The sequence below is a fragment of the Giraffa tippelskirchi genome, chromosome 3 (genome assembly GCF_054371585.1).
Source record: "Giraffa tippelskirchi isolate mGirTip1 chromosome 3, T2T-mGirTip1v1.2.pri, whole genome shotgun sequence".
Classification (NCBI taxonomy): Eukaryota; Metazoa; Chordata; class Mammalia; order Artiodactyla; family Giraffidae; genus Giraffa; species Giraffa tippelskirchi.
The window spans coordinates 28892138-28913220 of NC_137277.1; the positions used below are offsets into that span (position 1 = coordinate 28892138).

Consider the following 21083-nt stretch of genomic DNA (forward strand, 5'->3'; position numbering starts at 1 on the left):
GGTGAGAAGTGACTGGATTTGGGCTATATTCTGGGGTGGACCTAACAGATTTGCTGATGGATCAGAGTAGGAAAGAAAGAGGTTGAAGAAAGTACTAAAGTTTTAGCCTGAGCAATTAAAAGGCCAGAAATACAATTTATCAAGATATTGAAAAACAGATGAAGGAAAGCTAAATCTAAAGTGAAATTTCAGATTCAGTAAGTTGTTTATTAGTTGACCTCTTAGACATCTATTGTTGTTTGTTGTTGTTGTTTAGTCGCTTGGTCATGTCTGACTCTTTGCAACCCCAAGGACTGTAGCCCATCAGGCTCCCCTGTCCACGAGATTCCCCAGGCAAGAATACTGGTGTAGGTTGCCATTTCCTCCTCCAGGGGATCTCCTGACCCAGGGATTGAATCCGTATCTCCTGCACTGCAGGAGGATTCTTTACCACTGCGCCACATGGGAAGCCCAGACATCTACTGCGTAGAGGTAAAAAGTGGACCAACAGTTGGATATGGAGTCTGGATTCAGGGAAGAGAATCCAAACTGGAGACGTAGATCTGGGAGTCATCGGCAGATAGGTGGTATTTAAAAATGGTATTTAGAAACTGGATGGGAGCCCTAAATAGGACCATCTCCAGTTTCTATTCTTGCTACATCCAGTCTCCAAAAAACATCTAGAATGATCTTTTCAAAGCAAAGTGAGATCAAATCACTCCTCTTTAAAATTTTCAAATATTGTCTCTGCACTTGGAATAACACCTTGCCGTGACCTACAAAGCTCTGAATCATCTGATCCTTGTGTACCTCTCTGAACCGCAGTCACAGTGGGCTTCTTTTCTCTCTTAAGGACACCAAACTCTTGCCACCCAGCTTTTGAACACTATTCTGGGTGTCTGGAATGCTCTTTCCTGGCCTCTATACATTACCTCTTGCTGCTCCTTCAGCTCTAAGTTTCAAGGTCGTCTGCTGAGGCCTTGACTAACATCAAATCGAAATATGTCTCTTCTCTCAAGCTCTCTCTTTCACAACTCTTTACTCAATTCGTAAACAGAGAGAGAGAGAGAGTTTATTGTCTACCCCAGCAAGACAACAAGCTCCTTGGAAATATGGATTTTGTCTTGTGCAGTGCTCAATACTGAGGGCCTAGCACAGTGCCTGGCAAAGAGCAGACATTCAAAAGTATTTGCTGAATAAATAGACAACAGGCTATGTGCAACCTGAAATTTGCTTCATTACACCCTTATATACAGAACACTCCTTACCCTAAAAAAAACCAAAAACCAACCATTTCAACACTGTCAAACAAATTAGAGAGCTATCAACCACACCAAAGTACCTTACCAACACAGCTTCCTTGTACCATTTTACCACTTTCATTCATTCAGAGCGGTTTTCATTCATTCATCATGGTTTCATTCACTGATCACATGGCATCAGTTACTAAAACTCCTTGTATACTTAAAAGGAATTCTTTATAGAGTTGAATGGGGTCTTTAGGAATCATCGAATTCTCAGCTGAGAGGAAAGTGGGTCAACATTTTTCTGTCTCAGATGACAGAGTTAGTAGCAAAGCTGTCACATAAACCCAAGTCTGATTTAGTTTAGTGCTTTCCCCAAACCTGTACTTGTCTGGGAAATTTTCCCTGAAGCAACACAATCGATACAAGAATCGCTATCATCCCAAAAGACCCACACTCGGCCACCCTGCATACGAAATGCCAATAACCTTACCCAGACTCAAAAGGAAGTTGCCTCTACTCAAAAACTGGCAGCTACTACTACTGAAAACCAGAAATATCAATATAAGCAGTTTGTTTATAAAGTTAGGATTCCAGTACCAAGTAAACTTGCTAAATCATCAAAAGGACTCTTCTTCATTAGGGAACTTCTAGCCGTAAGCTAAGTAATGTCATTTTAGGAACAGCAGAACCCCCCTCCCCCCATAAAGGGGAAACTGGAAAAGAGCACTCGTTGAAGAAAACAATTTTCTCACGTGTTGCTTTTAGACACAAACCCCTCGATATTCGGAAAGGTCCGAGACTTCCGTAATACTGAAGAAATTTCCATTTTCTGGTATAAACGCACCACCCCCACCCCAACCCCCGCGAAAAGCTGTGTGTCTGCAGAAGGCATGCCCCAAGCGGGTCCCGGCACACACTTCGGGACAGGCCGGCGTTCGCCCGCGCGGAGGCCCAGCTTCCTCCCGCAAGTCCGCCGGCCCGGCGTGCAGGCCGTCCGACCGCGCGGAAGCCGAGGCCTCGCTGCCTGAGGGCCCGCCGCCCGCCGCCCCAAGCCCTGCCCCGCGCCCCTCGCTACCTTTCCGCCGGAAGAAGGACATGGCGGGGCCCGGGTCGGGGCGGAGGGCGCGGGGGGACTGCCGCGGGGAGGTCCCGGCTCCCCTCATTCAGCAACCGGCCCGGACTTCCGGGTCCGCAGCGGCCGCCGCGCTAGCCCGAAAGGAGACTCGTCTTCCGGGTGTGGGCCCCGCCGCCTCCTCCAGACGCGCGGGCAGCTCCTGCCGCCATGTTACCAAGCCGCCCGCCCGGAGTTCCGGTCCTTCGCCGCGCGGGGCTTCACGGGAGGCCGCGCGCCGGCCCCGCCCCCCGCCACGCCTCCTCGCCTCCTCCAGCTGCGGGGCCTGGGCCCGCGCCCGCGCCGCCCGCGGGATGCGCGCGCTGCCTGCGCCCGGCCCTGGACCCAGCGGCTCTCCTCTTCCTGGGCGGTGCGAGGGTGGCCCCTGGCGAGCCCCTGACCCGGCCGAGTGTGGCCCGCACCCTGCGCTCCCAGGGATCGGACCCTGGAGTGGATCTCGGGATGCGGACTGGGTCCCAGGATGCTGACTCGGGGCACCACCTGTCCCCGCGACTTCGGCCGTGGAGGAGGTGCGTTGGGCTTATTACAAGACGCGATCGCTGAGAACGCTCAGCTCTGAAAGGACAGCAACATAAAAACTTCGCCAGTATTTACCGGGCGGACTCCAAGGGTCATCCTTTCAGCCTCCTTCAAATGCCATTTTCCTAGGAACCTCTGACCTCCCTCGACCCTAGAAGCAGAGACGAACCTCCCACCCGTGAGGCCTCTCCCACAAGACTAGGAATCCCTGTAGCCTCGCTCGTGTGAGGTGGAGGAGCCTGGAAGAAAGTAGCAAATCAATAAATGGGTTTTTCAGTCACTGAAGTCCATCAAGAGATGGACAGAGCAACGGAGGTCCAGAGAGAAGAGGCAACTGGTCCAAGGTTATTCAGGGTGTCGGTGCTGAGACTATAACCAGAACCCGGGGTCTAGTCACGATATAAACAGGACAGGTTAATAGATTTGTCTGCGTTTGGTCTCTGGGTGGGGAAGGTCCCCTGGAGGAGGGCATGGCAACCCACTCCAGTATTCTTGCCTGGAGAATCCCCTGGACAGAGGAGCCAGGCGGGCTACAGTCGGTGGGGTCGCAAAGTCGGACACGACTGAGCGACCAAACCACAGGGGCATGTGCGATAGCGACAGCGGATATGTATAGAAAGATAACTGTGCGCAGGTGCCAAACCCTCCGGACACGTGACGACCCTTGGGGAATCTTGCTGGGGGAACCAGGCGCAGAGAGATAACCTGTCCAAGGTCACGGCCTAACCAGAGGCGAAGTGTGTGGGATCTCAGACCTAGAGAGTCACTCCAGAGCCAAGGTCAAGCCTCTTCCTGGGTAAGGACAGTGTCCGGGCGGGAGCAAGAGGCTGCCGCGTCTCTGGGCGTCCGAGTGTGTCCTCCCTGACCTGCGGAGGTGCTAGGAATGGACCTCTGCCTGACCGCGGAGTCTGCAAGGGGTCCGAACGGCTCCCCCACTGATCAGAAGGGCGCTGACCCCAGCTTGGCGCAGGGGAACCACTCTCTAAGGTCTGTGGTGGGTGAAACCCGGGGTCCTGCCCCCTATTCCGGGAAGGGGAGTTGGGCTGAAGTCCAGGGCCAGTGGGGCGGGGGTGGGTCTCAGGGTTCCCTGCTTGGTCGATGTAAGGGGTGAGGGACTTCCAGCAGGAGTCTGAGCACGAGGCGGCTGCGCTTCAAGCAGGGAAGTGCGGCTCCCTCTCTTGGGGAGGCCAAACCGAGGAGTGCAAGGCATGCCCCCAGTATCTCTGGGAGGGGAGCACGAGGGATGTGGGGGTAGCGCTCCCGTCCCTCTAAATCTCCTTCCTCTTTTCTCCAACTACGCATAGAATCAACGTAAAGAGCAGAGTCCTACCGCGCCTTCCAGTGTGATATCTGCTCTGGAGGCCCCACCCCACCTCGCCCCAGCAGAAATTCTGCCACTTTTATTCCCAGGACCAGAAAGCATCCCAGTCAGTTAATAATACCCGTCGTGCTCTCAAGGGTCTAAGTATGTATAATCACAGTTTCACCAATCCTTCTTCTCCCCTACCAAAGACCCTGTGAGGTGGCTACCATCATTACCCCCAATTTACAGATGATAACTCAGAGGGTCAATGAAACCCACCCAGGATCACAAGGCTAGTAAGGGGTAGGGGCAAGATTTCAGTCACTGTCCCTCTGACTCCAAAACTATCTGCTTGTAGCACTTCCTCCTGTCTCCCCCACACCCCCACCTGCTGCTAATTCCCATTTATCCCATGTTGCAGTTGAGATGTCTATTTATTGGGCAAGCATAAGGGGATGAATGCTATTTAGCAGAGCAGATGCCTTCTGAATCATCACCCCTTAAAGTGTTTATACGCTTAGGGAAGCTTTAAGAGTATTATCATTTAATCTTCTGGAATGTGATGATCCACCTAGGAACAGAGTTAAAATAAAACAAGAATATAGAAATAAACAAGAAAATTCCACTGGCGCCCAAATGCCCAGTTGTGACAAATTGATACTTTGCATTGCATTTCTAAGTTAATTTGTTAGAGCCACTTTAATTTACACTTAAAACAAATTTAATTTTTGTGAAACAAAATTGAATTTTACCAGAAGGAATTTCTTTCATTATGTTCCTAATTTTAAGAGAATCCTCACAGGCTTTACCAGTTGTATTAATTACAACAAAGCCAGTGAGGTAAAATCAGCAAGTTAATTATCACAAAGCCAGTGCATAAAATCAATCTTCTATGACAAATACTATTTACAGAGGACTTCCCCGGTGGTCCAGTGGTTAAGAATTCGCCTTCCAGTGCAGGGGATGTGGGTCCAATCCCTGGTCGGGGGAACTAAGATCCCACTTGCTGAAGTGCAAGTAAACCTGCTCACAGCAGGGAAGACCCAGCAAAGTCAAGAAACAAATACTCTTTACAAATCAAGTGAACTGTGTTCTACAACAAATATTCAAACGCATGTAATTGTCTATATCAAGCATTTATAACATCAAGGACACTAATCAAATGAAGTGTTTGTTCTTACAGGAAAAGAAAGTTCCTCATACCTTTTAAGGAAGCAGAAATTCAGGACATGTATAACTTAAAATACTTTTGGATTTCGCTGGTGGCACCATGGATATGAGTTCGCCTGCCAATGCAGGGGACACATGTTTGATCCCAACTACTGGACTCGCGACCTGCAACTACTGAAGAGCTTGGGCCTAGAGCCTGTGCTCTGGAACAAGAGAAGCCACCGCAATGAGAAGCTCGAACACCACAACTAGGAAGTAGCCCCCACTCAATGCAACTTAGAAGCACACGTGCAGCAATGAAGACCCAGTGCAGCCAAAAATAAATAAATAAAAATAAAGTCATAATAATAATTAAAGAATAAAGAATTTGCATCAGGCCAAAAGAAAGTGGTATCAGATGGAAAGTCTGAGATGTAAGACATTATAAAGAGCAAAAAAAGTGGTAAATATATGGACAAATGTAAATAAACATATAATGATAACATTATGAAAGTAACGTGAAGCCAGGGGGCAGAGTTCACATCAGCTCACCCTACCTTATGACACCAAATATAAATTTGGGGGTCTCCAAGACCACCCTTCGGTTTGATAACTTGCTAGAAGTTGTCACTGAGAGCTGTTACATACTCATGGTTGTAGCTTATTACTGCTAAAGGATGCAGACTAGGATCAACCAAGGGAAGAAATGCCAAGGGCAGAATCCAGGGAGGTACCAAACACAGAGCTCCGTGTTGTCCTCTCCCCATGGAGTCGGACAGCATGACTTTCTGGCTTTGAATTATAATGATATTCGTGAAAGACTACCAATGAAGGGAGCTTACCCAAGCCTTGGTGTTGAAAGCTTTTTAGGGGGGTTCCATCACATAAGCATGGTTATCGCCCTTGTGGCTGATCTCAGTCTCCAGACCCTCAAGAGATCACACGACCCAAAGTCCCTACGTTGAATCATGTTGTGATTATATGGCTGGCCGAAGGCCAAACAAAACAGAACACTCCTATCAGATGCGATATTCCAAGGGCAAGAGATGACTTCCCAGCAGCCCAGGGTTAAGGTCAGACTTTCCTTTGGGCAAGTTAAATTATTTTCAACACAAATGTCTAACAGGTTTAAAATTTTCACCAGTGTGGCAGGCTCCTGAATCTTTGTAGGGCTTAGATCTCACCTTCTGACATGTATGTATCTTACCAGGACATCTAGAATACCTGCGATTTCTTGCTCACTGGGTGTAGATAGCATGATGTCATCAACAGTGCCCCCCCCTGCTCCCCCCCGTGGGATGTTCTGGAGAACATCCAGACAATGAAGGGTTCTTTGGACCTGTACTGTCCAACATTAGCCACTAGCTACATGTAGCTTTACAGCACTTGAAATGTGAGTAGTTGAATTAAGATGTGATGTGCTGTAAATGTAAATTATACACTGGATCCCCAAACTTGGAATGAAAAAATAATGTAAAATAGCTCATGAACATTTTATACTGATTCCATGTTGAAAAGATAATATTTTAGATATACCGGGCTAAGCAAATACAGGTATTATTAATTTTACTTGTTACTTTTTGATTTTTATTATTATTTTTATTGTGGTTACTGTGAAAATTAATAATAAAAGGAAACTTCAACTAAAATTGGAGTTGGGAAGGCCTGCAGAGGGAGCTCTCCCACCCCGCCCCTCACAATTAAGTACCGCAACGGGAAGACATCAGTTCTTAACTGTGAGATGGAGAGAAGTACTTCCAAACAGGACATGTAACTACCTAACTACCCCAGCAGGAGGAAGGAAGACTTTCTTCTCACCCAGCAACAACCCCAGCCAATGGAAAACACAGCTGAGCAACAAGCTCAGCCAATGAGAAGCTGTCATCCTCTGAACTTTTTGTTTGCTCCAGTGAACTTTGATATTTTTCCTTGCAGACTTGGTGTTTGCTGAGGGCCAGGTTCCTGGTTCATAGATGGCTGTTTTCTCCTCTGTGTCCTCACAAGGTAGAAGGCACAAGAGAGCTCTTTAGGGTTTCCTTTACTTATTTTTTAAAAATATTTTCTTATTTAAGTAATTTTATTTGTTTGGCTGCATCAAGCCTTGTGGAACTCGGGATATTTGTTGCTGTGTACAGTGTCTTTAGCTGCAGCATAAGAACTCTTAGTTCTTCAGTTGCAGCATGCAAATTCTCGGTTGTAGCATGTGGGATCTAGTTCCCTGACCAGTGATTGAACCCAGGGCCCCTGCTTTGTGGAGTCTTAGCCACTGGACCACCAGGGAAATCCCTGGGATCTCCTTTATCTGGGCACTGATCCCAGTCATGGGGGCTTTCAGATGACCTAATCACATTTTAAAAGTATCTTTTCCGTGATGGCTTATCTCAGCATGTTGAATATAGTCCCCTGTGCTGTACAGTAGGACCTCATTGTTTATAATAGTGCTTTCATTGCTGTTATACTAGTGAATAATCTAACTCCCACATTTTAACCACAGAAAATGAAGCTTGTGGCAGAGGGCTCCTGGCAGGGCTGCCTAAAGGGCCCCTCCCTGGGGGAGGAGTGGGGGTTGGGGAGGCAGGTGGGAAAGGAGGCAGAGCCAGTGGGCGACAGTGTTCCTGAATGGGCTGCCTGTGATCAGGAGGGCCTGCTGGGTCTGTGGGGCTGCACCCTGAGAAGTGTATGAACTGCACCCACGGCTCCCAGTCCTCATAGGTCAGGGGTTCATTCCACAGGGCGTTGAGTCTCCTGCACTTCAGCGCTGTTGGGGACAGACCCCAGGGTATGGTCAAGATGGGAGCCCAGAGCAGGGACGAGAGCACAGCTGGGCCGGGAGGTGGGGTGCTGTCAGTTACCCCTGCATGAAGCTGTCTAGAACCCATGTGGAACTGGCATGGGAGCCAGGGGAGATGAGAAAGGCCCAGAATGGCCCAAGTCAGGGATCAGAGAAAACTGGGCAAACACCACATGCACCACTCCACTCCCCATGCTAGACCAGCCAGTTCAGAGTGACCAGGAATGCAGCCAAGGGAATAATGGGTCTGTAGGGTCTCACAGATGCACAGATTCTGGGGATCTGTAGGGCCTGGAGATTTGACTGCCTGTTGCTTTAACAAGCTAATTTAAGATGATCATTTCAGTTCTCATCTTTGAGCACCTACCAGACAAGAAATAGAGGAAAACAACAGATTGGGAAAGACTAGAGATCTCTTCAAGAAAATTAGGGATACCAAGGGAACATTTCATGCAAAGATAGGCTCGATAAAGGACAGAAATGGTATGGACCTAACAGAAGCAGAAGATATTAAGAAGAGGTGGCAAGAATACACAGAAGAACTGTACAAAAAAGATCTTCACGACCCAGATAATCACGATGGTGTGATCACTCACCTAGAGCCAGACATCCTGGAATGTGAAGTCAAGTGGGCCTTAGAAAGCATCACTACGAACAAAGCTAGTAGAGGTGATGGAATTCCAGTTGAGCTATTTCAAATCCTCAAAGGTGATGCTGTGAAAATGCTGCACTCGATACATCAGCAAATTTGGAAAACTCAGCAGTGGCCACAGGACTGGAAAAGGTCAGTTTTTGTTCCAATCCCAAAGAAAGGCAATGCCAAAGAATGCTCCAACTACCGCACAATTGCACTCATCTCACATGCTAGTAAAGTAATGCTCAAAATTCTCCAAGCCAGGCTTCAGCAATACGTGAACCGTGAACTTCCAGATGTTCAAGCTGGTTTTAGAAAAGGCAGAGGAACCAGAGATCAAATTGCCAACATCCGGTGGATCATCGAAAAAGCAAGAGAGTTCCAGAAAAACATCTATTTCTGCTTTATTGACTATGCCAAAGCCTTTGACTGTGTGGATCACAATAAACTGTGGAAAATTCTGAAAGAGATGGGAATACCAGACCATCTGACCTGTCTCTTGAGAAACCTGTATGCAGGTCAGGAAGCAAGTGTTAGAACCGGACGTGGAACAACAGACTGGTTCCAAATAGGAAAAGGAGTCTGTCAAGGCTGTATATTGTCACCCTGCTTATTTAACTTATATGCAGAGTACATCATGAGAAACGCTGGGCTGGAAGAAACACAAGCTGGAATCAAGATTGCCAGGAGAAATATCAATAACCTCAGATATGCAGATGACACCACCCTTATGGCAGAAAGTGAAGAAGATCTAAAGAGCCTCTTGATGAAAGTGAAAGAGGAGAGTGAAAAAGTTGGCTTAAAGCTCAACGTTCAGAAAACTAAGATCATGGCATCTGGTCCCATCACTTCATGGGAAATAGATGGGGAAACAGTGCAAACAGTGTCAGACTTTATTTTTTTGGACTCCAAAATCACTGCTGATAGTGATTGCAGCCATGAAATTAGAAGACGCTTACTCCTTGGAAGGAAGATTATGGCCAACCTAGATAGCGTATTTAAAAGCAGAGACATTACTTTGCCAACAAAAGTCCATCTAGTCAAGGCTATGGTTTTTCCAGTGATCATGTACGGATGTGAGAGTTGGATGGTGAAGAAAGCTGAGCGCCGCAGAATTGATGCTTTTGAACTGTGGTGTTGGAGAAGACTCTTGAGAGTCCCTTGGACTGCTAGGAGATCCAATCAATCCATCCTAAAAGAGATCAATCCTGGGTGTTCATTGGAAAGACTGATGTTGAAGCTGAAACTCCAATACTTTGGCCACCTCATGCGAAGGGTTGACTCATTGGAAAAGACTCTAATGCTGGGTAGGATTGGGGGCGGGAGGAGAAGGGGACGACAGAGGATGAGATGGTTGGATGGCATCACCGACTTGATGGACATGGGTTTGGGTAGACTCTGGGAGTTGGTGATGGACAGAGAGGCCTGGCGTGCTGCAATTCATGGGGTCGCAAAGAGTCGGACACGACTGAGCGACTGAACTGAACTGAACTGAAGACATACTTTTAAAAAATTTAATTCCCATAGGAGTTCTCACTTTGCAGATGAAAAAATCTCAGGGACTTCCCTGGTGGTTCAGTGGTTAAGAATCCATCTTGCAATGCTGGGACTTTCCTGGTGGTTCAGTGGTTAAGAATCCATCTTGCAGTGCTGGGGACAGGGGTTTGATCACTGATCTGCAAAGATTACACATGCTGCTGGGCAGCTAAGCCCGAGTGCCACAACTACTGAAGCCTGTGAGCCCTAGAGCCTTTTCCCTGTAACAAGAGAAGCCACAGCAGTGAGAAGCCTGCAGACCTCAACCAGAGAAAGCCCAAGCACAGAATGAAGATCCAGTGAAGCCAAAAAAATAAATAAAACAAATTTTTAAAAAAGAAAAAGTCTTAGGTAGGCTCTAATTCAACCAGTCTGAGTGATTCTAAGGACTAGAATGTAGACTGGACATTTAATTCCAAATTGTTTGTCTCCCTCCCACCAAAGGGCTTCCCTTGTAGCTCAGCTGGTAAAGAATCTGCCTACAATGCAGGAGAACCCAGTTCAATTCCTGGGTCAGGAAGATCCCCTGGCGAAGGGATAAGCCACCCACTCCATTATTCTTGGGCTTCCCTGGAGGCTCAGCTGGAAAGAAGCTGCCTGCAATGTGGGTAAAGCTGGATTCGATCCCTGGATTAGGAAGATCCCTTGGAAAAGGGAACGATTATCCACTCAATATTCTGGCCTGAAGAATTCCATGGATATCCATGGGGTCGCAAAGAGTTGGACATGACCGAGCAACTTCCGCTTTCACTTTCTCCCACCAAAAGGAGACTAGTGAGCCCAAACCTTTAATTGTCCCCCTCTTGTCCCCTTCCTTTAATTTCCTGTGTACCATCAAACTTATTCATTTAAAATGAATTTGAATGGCGTCTCTCTCATATTCTGCTGCTATGAGGATCCATCCTCAGAAGCTCAGAATCTAGACAGAAGGATGGAGATGAGACTGCAACATGTGCTGAGTGTGTACTGAATGCCAGATATTGTCCAAGGGACTTTTTATTCCAATAAAGTAATGTTGGATTTAATTCTCACAGCAGCTTGAGATTATTATTGAAGTGTTATTATTTGCCTCATTTTGCAAATGAGTGAATGAGTCTTCAGAGAGGGTAAATGAATTGCCTAAAATCTTTCAGCTCTAAATGCAGAACAGAGGAGTGGAACACGGTTTCGCTGCCTCTAATGCCCCCTTTCTTCTTACCATGCTGTGTAAAATTTTCGTTTGTCAAATCTGATGATTCACTTGACTCAAAAACAATAACCAAATTTTGCAAGGGTGTCTTTTTGAGAATGGGAAGTGACTGAATGGTTTTTCAGTTCCCCATTCTCTTTGCCCTGACTTCAGAGAGTCAGAAAGTAAGCATAAACCCTGGGTCTGTAGCAGATATGCAAGCCACCCTCGGACAGCTTTCATTTCCAAGTCAGGCAGAGCCACAAGTGGAAGATGAAACCTGCCTGATTTGGGATTCCTCAGACCAAGGTGCTCAAGGATGGGCTTTGCATCCAAAGACTCCTCAAGCCTGCACCTGCTTTTGGGCACAGATGTTTTTAAGAATTTTTTCTTTCTTTTTGGCCACACTGCATGGCGTGTGGGATCTTAGTTCCCTAACCAGGGATAGAACCTGAGCCCCCTGCAGTAGAAGTGTGAAGTTCTAACTACTGGGCAGCCAGGGAAGGGTCTATAAGAATAAAAACACCAATACAGTATACTAATGCATATATATATGGAATTTGAAAGATGGTAACGATAACCCTATATGCGAGACAGAATAAGAGACACAGATGCATAGAACAATCTTATGGACTCTGAGGGAGAAGGTGACGGTGGGACGTTCTGGGAGAATAGCATTGAGACATGTATATTATCATATGTGAAACAGAACACCATTCCATGTTCGATGCATGAGACAAATGCTCAGGGCCGGGGCAATGGGATGACCCAGAGGGATGGGATGGGGAGGGAGGTGGGTGGGGGGTCCAGGAGGGGGAACACATGTAAACCCATGGCTGATTCATGTCAGTGTATGGCAAAAACTATTACAATATTGTAAAGTAATTAGCCCCCAACTAAAATAAATAAATTTATAAAAAAAAAAATAAAGAATATTTTTTATAACAGATGAATGTGCAGAGAAGCTGAGGCTTGCCCTCACTGTGTCAGACGAGTCAACCGTGCAGTCCAGCAGAGAAAACAGCTAGCAGTCCGGTCTTGTGCAAACCTGCTGTGTGCAGGCTTTTGGAACCCAGCTGGCTAATTGTGCCATCCGGGAGTCTGGACGTTCGAGGACCACAGCTATTCTGCTCCTGATGCAAGGGGAAAAGAGGAGAGGTGAGGCCACACCCTTGAAAAGGGAAGGCCCTGTTTGGGAAATCATGCTGGGAAAGATTGAAGGCAGGAGGAGAAGGGGATGACAGAGGACAAGATGGTTGGATGGTATCACCAACTCAATGAACATGAGTTTGAGCAAGCTCAGGGAGATGAGGAAGGACAGAGAAGCCTGGCGTGCTTCAGTCCATGGGGTTACAACGAGTCGGACACGACTGAGCACCTGAACAACAACAAGGGGCCACCGGCAGCTGCCGGGCAAGGTGAGTCCGTCTCTTAACTATTGGTTTTATAGTGACAACCATCAGATTATGAAGGAAGACTGACTCCACCAGTTCCTAAATGTTTCCTGAGGATCTCTTTTGTCTGTTACGTCATACCAGAAAGAACGTAAGTCTGGGAAGTGATCTGGACATCTACCCCAGCCCTATATTTGTTCTTGGGTCAGTTATTTACCCTTGATGAGTGGCATCTGTAAAATGGAAATATCACCGGCCTCATGGGTGGTTGTGCATTTAAAGGAATGTATTAGAAGTGCCCGGGCTTCCCAGGTGGCACAGAGTAAAGAATCCCCCTGCCAATCCAGGTGATGCAAGAGATGCAGGTTTGATCCCTGGGTTGGGAAGATCCCCTGGAGGAGTAAATGGCGACTCACACCAGTGTTCTTGTCTGGGAAATCCCATGGACAGAGGAACCTGCCGGGCTACAGTCCATGGGTGGCAAAGACTGAGTGACTGAGCAGACATTAGAAGTACCTAGAGCCCATAGTAGTCACTCAACTGGTAGTAGCTATTGCTGTTGCTATTATTATTAAAATAATTCGATTCCTTTTGTTCTATGTTTATGTTGAAGGTCTAGGCCTGGGGGCATGACAGGGAGCTCATCCTGACATTCACAGGGATTCAGGGCAACTGGGGGCAGAGACTGTGGCCCCTGAGAAGGAATCAGCAATACACGGGTCTCTGTTTTGGAGGAAGGTCAGGGAGGTCTGGGGGCTTAACTCTACTAACCATTGGCTGCCTGCTTGACCACCATCCCTGTCCCCCTGTTGCTCCGGCTCCAGGAATGTCACCCTGTTCTCTGCAGGTGCCAGCAGCTCATCCATCGCCTAAATCCAGAGGGAGTCAGCCGCCTGCTCCATGTGCTGCCCGGGGCTGTGATCACCCAGAGAAGAGTCTGCAGGGGCGGGGAGAGAGGGGCATGGCTGCTCTTGGGAGTGCAGAGGCTCTGAGAGGAGCCTGTGGCTGTGGGGTGTGAGGCAGGAAGCTGGCACCCGCAGAGCTGCAGGACTTGAGGAAGCCGAGGAGGAAATCCTCGGCAAGTTTCAGAAGACTGTCCTGAGAAGGGAGCACAAACCCACATGCTCCCAGCACCACGTGATGTAAATACACAAAGTCTGCTGGGGACTGGGGTTTCCCTGGTGGCTCAGACTGTAATCTGCCTGCAGTGTGGGACACACAGGTTCAATCTCTAGGTCAGGAAGCTCCCCTGGAGAAGGGAATGGCCACTCACTCCAGTATCCTTGCCTGGAGAATCCCATGTAATCCACCTGGCGGATTACAGTCCAGTGGGTTGTAAAGAGACAGACACGACTTAGCAACCAAACAACAAAAACATACAAACATCCAATGTGACATGCAGGAGTGTGTCTCCATGTGAAAAAATTTTGTTTATATTTGAAATTGAATTTGAATTCTGAGGTTGTAGTCAATTCCCATGTAACACAGAGATTCTTAACTGGACACTGAAGCTGGTGATGGTCTTGGTGGGGGGCTGGGGGTGTCCCAGGATCCCTGGAATTATATAGGATTGGTTTGTGCATTTATCCAAGAATGTTTATTATTTCATCACATCTTAACATGAGCTCATGACCCAAAGTGTTATGAATTCCTGCATAAAACATCTGTAAGTTCATATTAAAAATTCCAAATAATTGTGCTTTGTTCCTTTAAAAGCAGCCACCACTTTGGGGCTCTGAGTTTCAGAGCACTTGTGTGTGTGTGTGTGTGTTAGTGGCTCAGTCCCACTCTTTGCGATCTCCTACTTCAGTACCAGGTCAATCCTCTAGGTGGCAGCAAAACCCTCAAATGGACTTCGTGCTCCGTAGCTCTGCTGTGTCTGACTAGTTGTGTCTCCGTGGGCTACAGCCTGCCAGGCCCCTGTCCATGGAATTTCCCAGGCAAGAATACTGGAGCAAGTTGCCATTTCCTTCTACTGATTTTTGAATTATATCACTTTTTTTTTTCACACCAAGGATTGAGCCCAAATCCTGAGCTTGTTTCAGCTCTTTCAGAGGTTCATCTCACCAAAAGCTAAATATACTGAGATGCCTACCATTGTGATCGTTGGACCCAAGTTCTTATTGCTGGATTAAAAGAAAAAAAAATTTATCTGACTGTGCTGGCTCTTAGTTGCAGCATGTGGAATCTAGTTCCCTGACCAGTAAAATAAATCTAGTTCCCTGAGCCCCCTGCATTGGGAGTGCAGAGTCTTATCCACTGGACCACAAGAGAAGTCCCCTCACTACTGGATTGATTAGGTGATTTGATAGTACTGATGTGGAAATCCAAAGTACAGATTTTCCTCCAGTTAACGAGACGCACCCTTACTATGCCTTTGACATTTGTATTCTCAGTCCCTGGAGCAGAGCTAGTTGAACAAGTGAGCGAGGGTATGTTAGGCATTGCCTGGCTAGGAGACTCCCTTGTACCAGCCAAGGTCCTTGCTGGTAAGCAACAGAGGTCACCTCTGGCTGTCTTAAGTAGAAAAGTAATTTACTGGGACAATATGGGAATAGATCACAGAGTCACGAGAAAGCAGTCAAAATCTAGACTGTTGCCTCACTTTGCATCATGTGTTCCAGACTTCTAGCGGATGGTCCTTTGATAGACCTGCTGCCAAAGGGGGAAGATAGGAAGGATGCTCTGATACAGCTTCTCAGGAAAGTAGGGGCTGTGCCCCCTCATAACATGCTCGGCGCCCCAGCCTCGCCCAGCAGAGTATCTCAGGGCCTTTGCCAGCTTCTGCCCCATCTCAAGTGTTTTTACTACCACTCATTTCTTCTTGACTTCTTGGAATAGCAGTGAAGACTGCAGACACTCTTGACTTGACTCTTCCTGGGGATGCTTTGAATGTTTCACCTTGGAGTGGACATTTAATGAGGGGCTCAGGTAGCTAGATTCTCTGTCTGGCTTAGGAATTTCCCTTGTGTTCCCAGTTTACTAGGGGTTTTTGAAAACTGAAACTGGTCTTGCATTTTGTCAAAGAATTTCTGGGCACAAAATCCTTCTCTCAAGTGTCTCTACAGCGAAGGACACTCACAGACCTTTCAGTGTTGAATCAGCCTCCCCACCTTGGGGAGATTAACTCATGCAACCATCCATCCATTCGGCGAGTCCTGCATACCTGCCGTGAAAAGCAGTGTCCTCAGCACTGGGTGTGGACAAAAACGACAACAAAGTGCCTGCCTGCAGGGAGCATGCACTGCCGCTGGAGGGAGGCAGACAAGTTTTTGAGAAACAAAATGTAGAGAATGTCAGAGAGTGATGAGTGTCCCATCACCTGCAAATCCCTCTTTAACCTCATGTGCTCTGGGCGGCTCCACATCTCCACCTCTGCCTGGATGGAAACACTGCCCGGCCTGAGAACCTCTGAGGACACCTGACTGCATCTATTCTTCTCCAGAGAGCCATCCTGTGCCTCCCCTGCACTCTTATCCAAGCTTTCAACTTTTTGCCTTCACCATTCACCCCTCTCCTCTTCCTGATGTCTCTCTACTTTGTAATTCACTGGAGATGTCATACGCAGCGGTGCATGGTGCCGTGCGAGGTGTGAAGGTGGCTTGAACATCCAAGTGCATGACCTTGGTCTCTGGTTCACTCCACTCCTCCCCCTGGCTGTGCAATTGATATAAGGGTACTCAGTGGTTCTGCTTGCACCCCATCCATCCTCACATCTTGACCTGGGCATCTGCTGCTGCTGCTAAGTTGCTTCAGTCGTGTCCGACTCTGTGCGACCCCAGAGACGGCCGCCCACCAGGCTCCCCCGTCCCTCTGAGACCATCATATTTCCTTACCAAAAACTCTTCTCTACCTTGGTTTTTCAATTACTCCAATAAGATAAATAAATCACTGACTCCCCCTTAAAACATCCAGTCTGTCTGACTCACTGCTTAATCCCAATCATCCAGCTTTCTCCCTTCTACTTCTTTTTTTCTGAGTATGATTTGCTTTATTTCTCTTTGCCTATGTTTAAAACAACCTGAAAAAGCTACTGTGTTAACTGATTTCAAGTAAAAAAAAGTATCCGGAAGGAAAGATAGTACTTGAGCTCTTATATTTATCAAGAAAAGTGCAGAGAAGAAGTTGAATGTAAATGTGCCTAGTCACTGTATAAGTCACATTTAAATTTGATTTTTTTAAAGAAAATTACACTAAATTTATGAGTATTAACAAAGTTTTAAATCTGAACAACTTTATAAGTATGGGCAGTAGTTAATATTTGCTATGTAAAGTGTTGACTTTTAACTATTTATTTGAAAATAAAACAGCAGGGCAGAAGGCATAATGAAATGGCAAAAGAAAAGGACATCTTTTAAACATATTTTCCTTAATAATACTGTTGTTGTTGTTATTCAGTTGCTAAGTTGTGTGCTAGTCTTTGCGACCCCATGAACTGAAGCACACCAGGCTTCCCTGTCCTTCCCTATCTCCCGGAGCTTGCTCAAACTCATGTCCACTGAGTCAGTGATGCCATCCAACCATCTCATCCTCTCACCCCCATCTCCTCCTGCCCTCAATCTTTCCCAGTGTCAGGGTCTTTTCCAATGAGACAGCTCTTCGCATCAGGTGGCCAAAGGATTGGAGTTTCAGCTTCAGCACCAGTCCTTCCAGTGAATATTCATAATTGATTTCCTTTAGGATTGACTGGTTTGACCTCCTTGCAGCCCAAGGAACTCTCAAGCATCCTCTCCAGCACCACAGCTGGAAAGCACTGTACATGTGCAATATGAAGCACATTTTGGGAAAAAAAGAAAGGAGAGGAAGAACTCCCTCCTACTTCTTATCTTGCTCAGTTTAGATTGGGCATCACACACACACACACAGACACATACATACACACACACATACTTGTCTGTTCTCACTTGTCTGTCTTCCTTCAGGGCTTCTCAGCTTCCACACTTTTGGCATTTGGGTCAGATCATTCTTGGTGGTGGGCCCATCTTGTGCCAACATTCTATATTGCAGCATCCGGGGCCTCTACACACTAGATGGTGGTGGCACCCCCCAGTGTGAAAACCACGATGTGTCCAGAGGTCTCCGAGTTCTCCTGGGTGGGAAGGTGGGGGTGGGGGACATATGGCCCCTGAGAACCTCTAGTCTGGGCTCATTTCCCTACTGATGCTGAGACTCCACCTGCCCCATCGCATACATACAACTTCTTAGGCATCATATATGTGAGATCTCTTTTTCTTTCCTGTAGCCCACAGCTCCACCTTAACTGGATTCTTTTCATAAATACTTAAACATCTTCAAACAACCCTCCCTCAACAACACTTCCAGGGAACCCCTAAGGCAGCACCTGTCTTTCTGTTTCCTCCACATGTTGAGTGGTTGGTATTTTCCCGGCTTCATTTCTTCCTCCTCTTTCCATCCTCCCTCCCTCAAGTATGATTCAGGGACCTGCCATTCGGCTCCTGAAGCTTCCACTAAGGTCTTAGGTGACTCCCCAGTGGACAAACGCAGTGTACATGAGGCTCACTGGAGCAGAACCAGATGGAGGCAGTGTGAGTGTGGTGTTGACCCTATAGAGTTTTGGCTTTTCAGAGGCATCCTCGAGGAGACGTCGGGTAGGCACTGATACTTGAGGGCTGGAGTGAGAGGGATGGCCTGGGCCACCAGTGCACCTGGGGATGGACCGGTGTGTGTGTACATATATATGTATATGTAGCTGATGCCACAGGTGAGATGAGGTCCCTTGGAGAAGAGTGGGTGCGTGGGACTTAGAGCAGATGTTCTCAAACTTAAGGGAACTTCAGAATCAATTGAAGGGCTTGGAAAAGGCAGATTGCTGGGCCCCACCCCCAGAGTTTTTAACGCAGCAAACCCTATGTAGCCGCGGCGAGGGGGCGTTTGAGTTTCCAACCAGGTCCTCCCGAGATGCTGAAACTGCTCGTCGGCTACCACGCTTGGCGGTCCATGTACCAGCTGGGCCGTTCCGGTACCGCTCTGAATGGTTGTAGTACCGAGCTCTGCGGTTCGGCTATCGAGCTTTGAGGTCCAGGTACCGCGCTGGGCGGCCGGGTACCGAGCTCTGTGGTTCAGGCACTGCGCTTTGCGGTCCGAGAGCCGAGCTTTGCGGATACGGTACCACGCTTAGCGGTCTAGGCACCTAGCTTTGCGGTCTGGGCACCGCGTGGGCGGGAGACGGCGCAGGGCCGCGGGACTACATCTCCCAGGCTGCCCCCGCGCCGCTCGCGCGCGCCCCCTGCAGGCGGCTCGGGGCGCTGCTCGGTGGCGGGGGCTCCTCGGGGAGTCCGCGAGGGAGCGCGGGAGCCGCGGCGGCTGCTGACTGCGGAGCGGAGCTGGCGGGTGAGTGGAGGCGGCGCCGACCACTCTCGCCTCGGGTCTGAGCCGCGTGGTCATCTCGGGCTGCGGGTCCCGGTCTAGGTCCTGAATGAGGGTCCAGGGTGCGGGGTCCGGCGCGGGTCACGGGGCTGCCCCTCGCTGAGGCGGCGTCCGGCCCGTCCAGCCCGGGCGGCCGGACCCGTGTCGCAGGTGGCGCGGCAGGGGACTGGCCTCCCCTCCGGGCCGGGGGTGTCCGGGAGCACGGGAAGGAGGCCGGCGCCGCGGACACGGGGCCCCAGAGGCGCCCCCGGCGCGGCCCCGCGGGAGCTGTCCTGGGTGCTGCGAGGCGCGGCGGGCGGCCCGTGGGGTCCGGGCCCCTGGGAACCGTGGGCCCCGCTGCGCTGGCCCGGCCCGCGCGGCGCACCTGGACCCGGGCGCCGTTGGGATGCCCGGTGGCCCGGGATGCGCATCCTGTCAGGAGCGCAGGGGGACGCCTCCTCCCCGCGCATCCGGGGAACGCTGTTAGTTTTAGAATTTTTTTAAAAAAAGGGAATTCGGACACTGAATATCTCATTTTTGAGGTGTGGGCGCTGCGTTTGCCAGCAGGTAAGTTTATATAATGAGCGCTGCTCGCTTGGAGAGACGCGTTCCCGGAGGCTGCTCGCCCTTGCCCTCTATCGGGAGCATTTTGCCCGCCGTGACGCGCTTATCCATCAGCAGCTGCAGGCGCTGCAGGCAGCAGATAAAGCGCCGCTGAGTCGTCACAAGTCAAATTTTGGTTTCAGAAGACTTCTGTCATCTAGTTTCAAACAAGATGCTGTTTCACTTAAGATGGCAGACGAGGTTGGGAGTGGGGGCAAGCCTGTCATCCCCGATGCCTTACTCTACAGAAAACAGCTTTGCAGGACGAAGTCTGGAAGCAAACTAAGTTTGATTTGGTGCCCCAAATTAGACCTGGAGCCTCCTCTCTGAGGTGTCTTCGTTTTAATCGTTTTTCCAGTAGATTTGTCTGCTTGTTGTACATGGACAATCTTCTTTTCTGTTAAACAACAGAGGTCTCTTTCTAATGTTTGTACTCATTTCTTGTTTTCTATGGACCACCTCTCCAGAGCCTTGACTATTAAATAGGACATTTTTGTCTTGGGCTTGGTTTTAGGGGAATGTTGCCAGTGTTGTCTCACTAAGAATCTTCTTTATCAGATTAAGTCAGTTTCTGTTTTGTGGATTTCCCTCCCCTCGCCCCCCAAATGCTTCTGTATAGCATGTATTGATATGACCATGTAGTTTTCTTCTTAACATTGTTAACATCACAGGAGATTATTTTGCTAGTTTTTCTGTCGCCAAAATCTTGGGATAATTTAAAATGCATGTATGGGTTGTTTGATAGAGTCAGTTAGCTGACATTTTATTTAGGATTTTGGGATCTGTATTGAAAAGAGATTGGTGTTGTTTTTTCACCCTCCTCCCATGTCTCAGTTCATAATCAAGGTTATGCTGTCTTCAGTGGTGGAGAGGGGAAAGTTTTCTTCCTGCTCTGAAGCAGAAGAATGATCTGGTCCCGAAGTCTGGCAGAATCTGACTGCAGACTGCCTGGACTGCTGGTGGTGTGTTTTTTTTTGTTTTTCTTTTTTTAAGAATTTGGTATTAGTCTTTAACTACCTTTCCATTTTTTCCATCATTGGCTTTTCTAAGGTTTTCTACCTCTTCAACTTAATACTTTATGTCCTCCTAGAAAATCATTAGCACTGTTAGAATTTAACATATGTTAACATAATGTTATGTATAGTAGTCTGTTGTAAGAGAAAAAGTCTTCCATGTCTGTGGTGCGCTGTTTCCTGTTCATACTTACTTGTGTGCATGTGTATGCGTGCATGTGTGTCCACCTTTTCTCTTTTTTGATTGGC

At 48.2% G+C, this 21083-nt stretch overlaps 2 protein-coding genes and 1 long non-coding RNA gene across 19 annotated transcripts in view; 2 read left to right on the forward strand and 1 right to left on the reverse strand.

Moving 5' to 3' along the window:
- The window catches only part of AKAP10 (A-kinase anchoring protein 10), a 43138-nt gene extending 36520 nt beyond the window's left edge, over positions 1-6618 (reverse strand). For 6 of the 8 annotated variants that reach the window (XM_081583677.1, XM_081583676.1, XM_081583679.1 and 3 more), the window contains exon 1: positions 2302-2537. In XM_081583677.1, the coding sequence (XP_081439803.1) occupies positions 2302-2389 (88 nt within the window). In that variant the 5' untranslated portion in view covers positions 2390-2537. Of the gene's footprint in view, positions 1-2301; positions 2538-6513 lie in introns of those variants that run through there. The other 2 variants (XM_081583675.1, XM_081583674.1) reach the window with 1 other exon arrangement.
- Positions 6619-6635: 17 nt separating this feature from the next.
- LOC145543136 (uncharacterized) lies at positions 6636-14546 on the forward strand. Its single transcript, XR_014080468.1, has 4 exons — positions 6636-6883; positions 12407-12616; positions 12909-13003; positions 13677-14546. It is a non-coding gene; the product is annotated as an uncharacterized LOC145543136 (long non-coding RNA).
- Positions 14547-19143: 4597 nt separating this feature from the next.
- The window catches only part of SPECC1 (sperm antigen with calponin homology and coiled-coil domains 1), a 200684-nt gene continuing 198744 nt past the window's right edge, over positions 19144-21083 (forward strand). For 7 of the 10 annotated variants that reach the window (XR_014080480.1, XM_081583727.1, XM_081583729.1 and 4 more), the window contains exon 1: positions 19144-19203. The gene's annotated coding sequence lies outside the window, so the exon portion shown is untranslated. Of the gene's footprint in view, positions 19204-19598; positions 19786-21083 lie in introns of those variants that run through there. The other 3 variants (XM_081583730.1, XM_081583726.1, XM_081583744.1) reach the window with 3 other exon arrangements.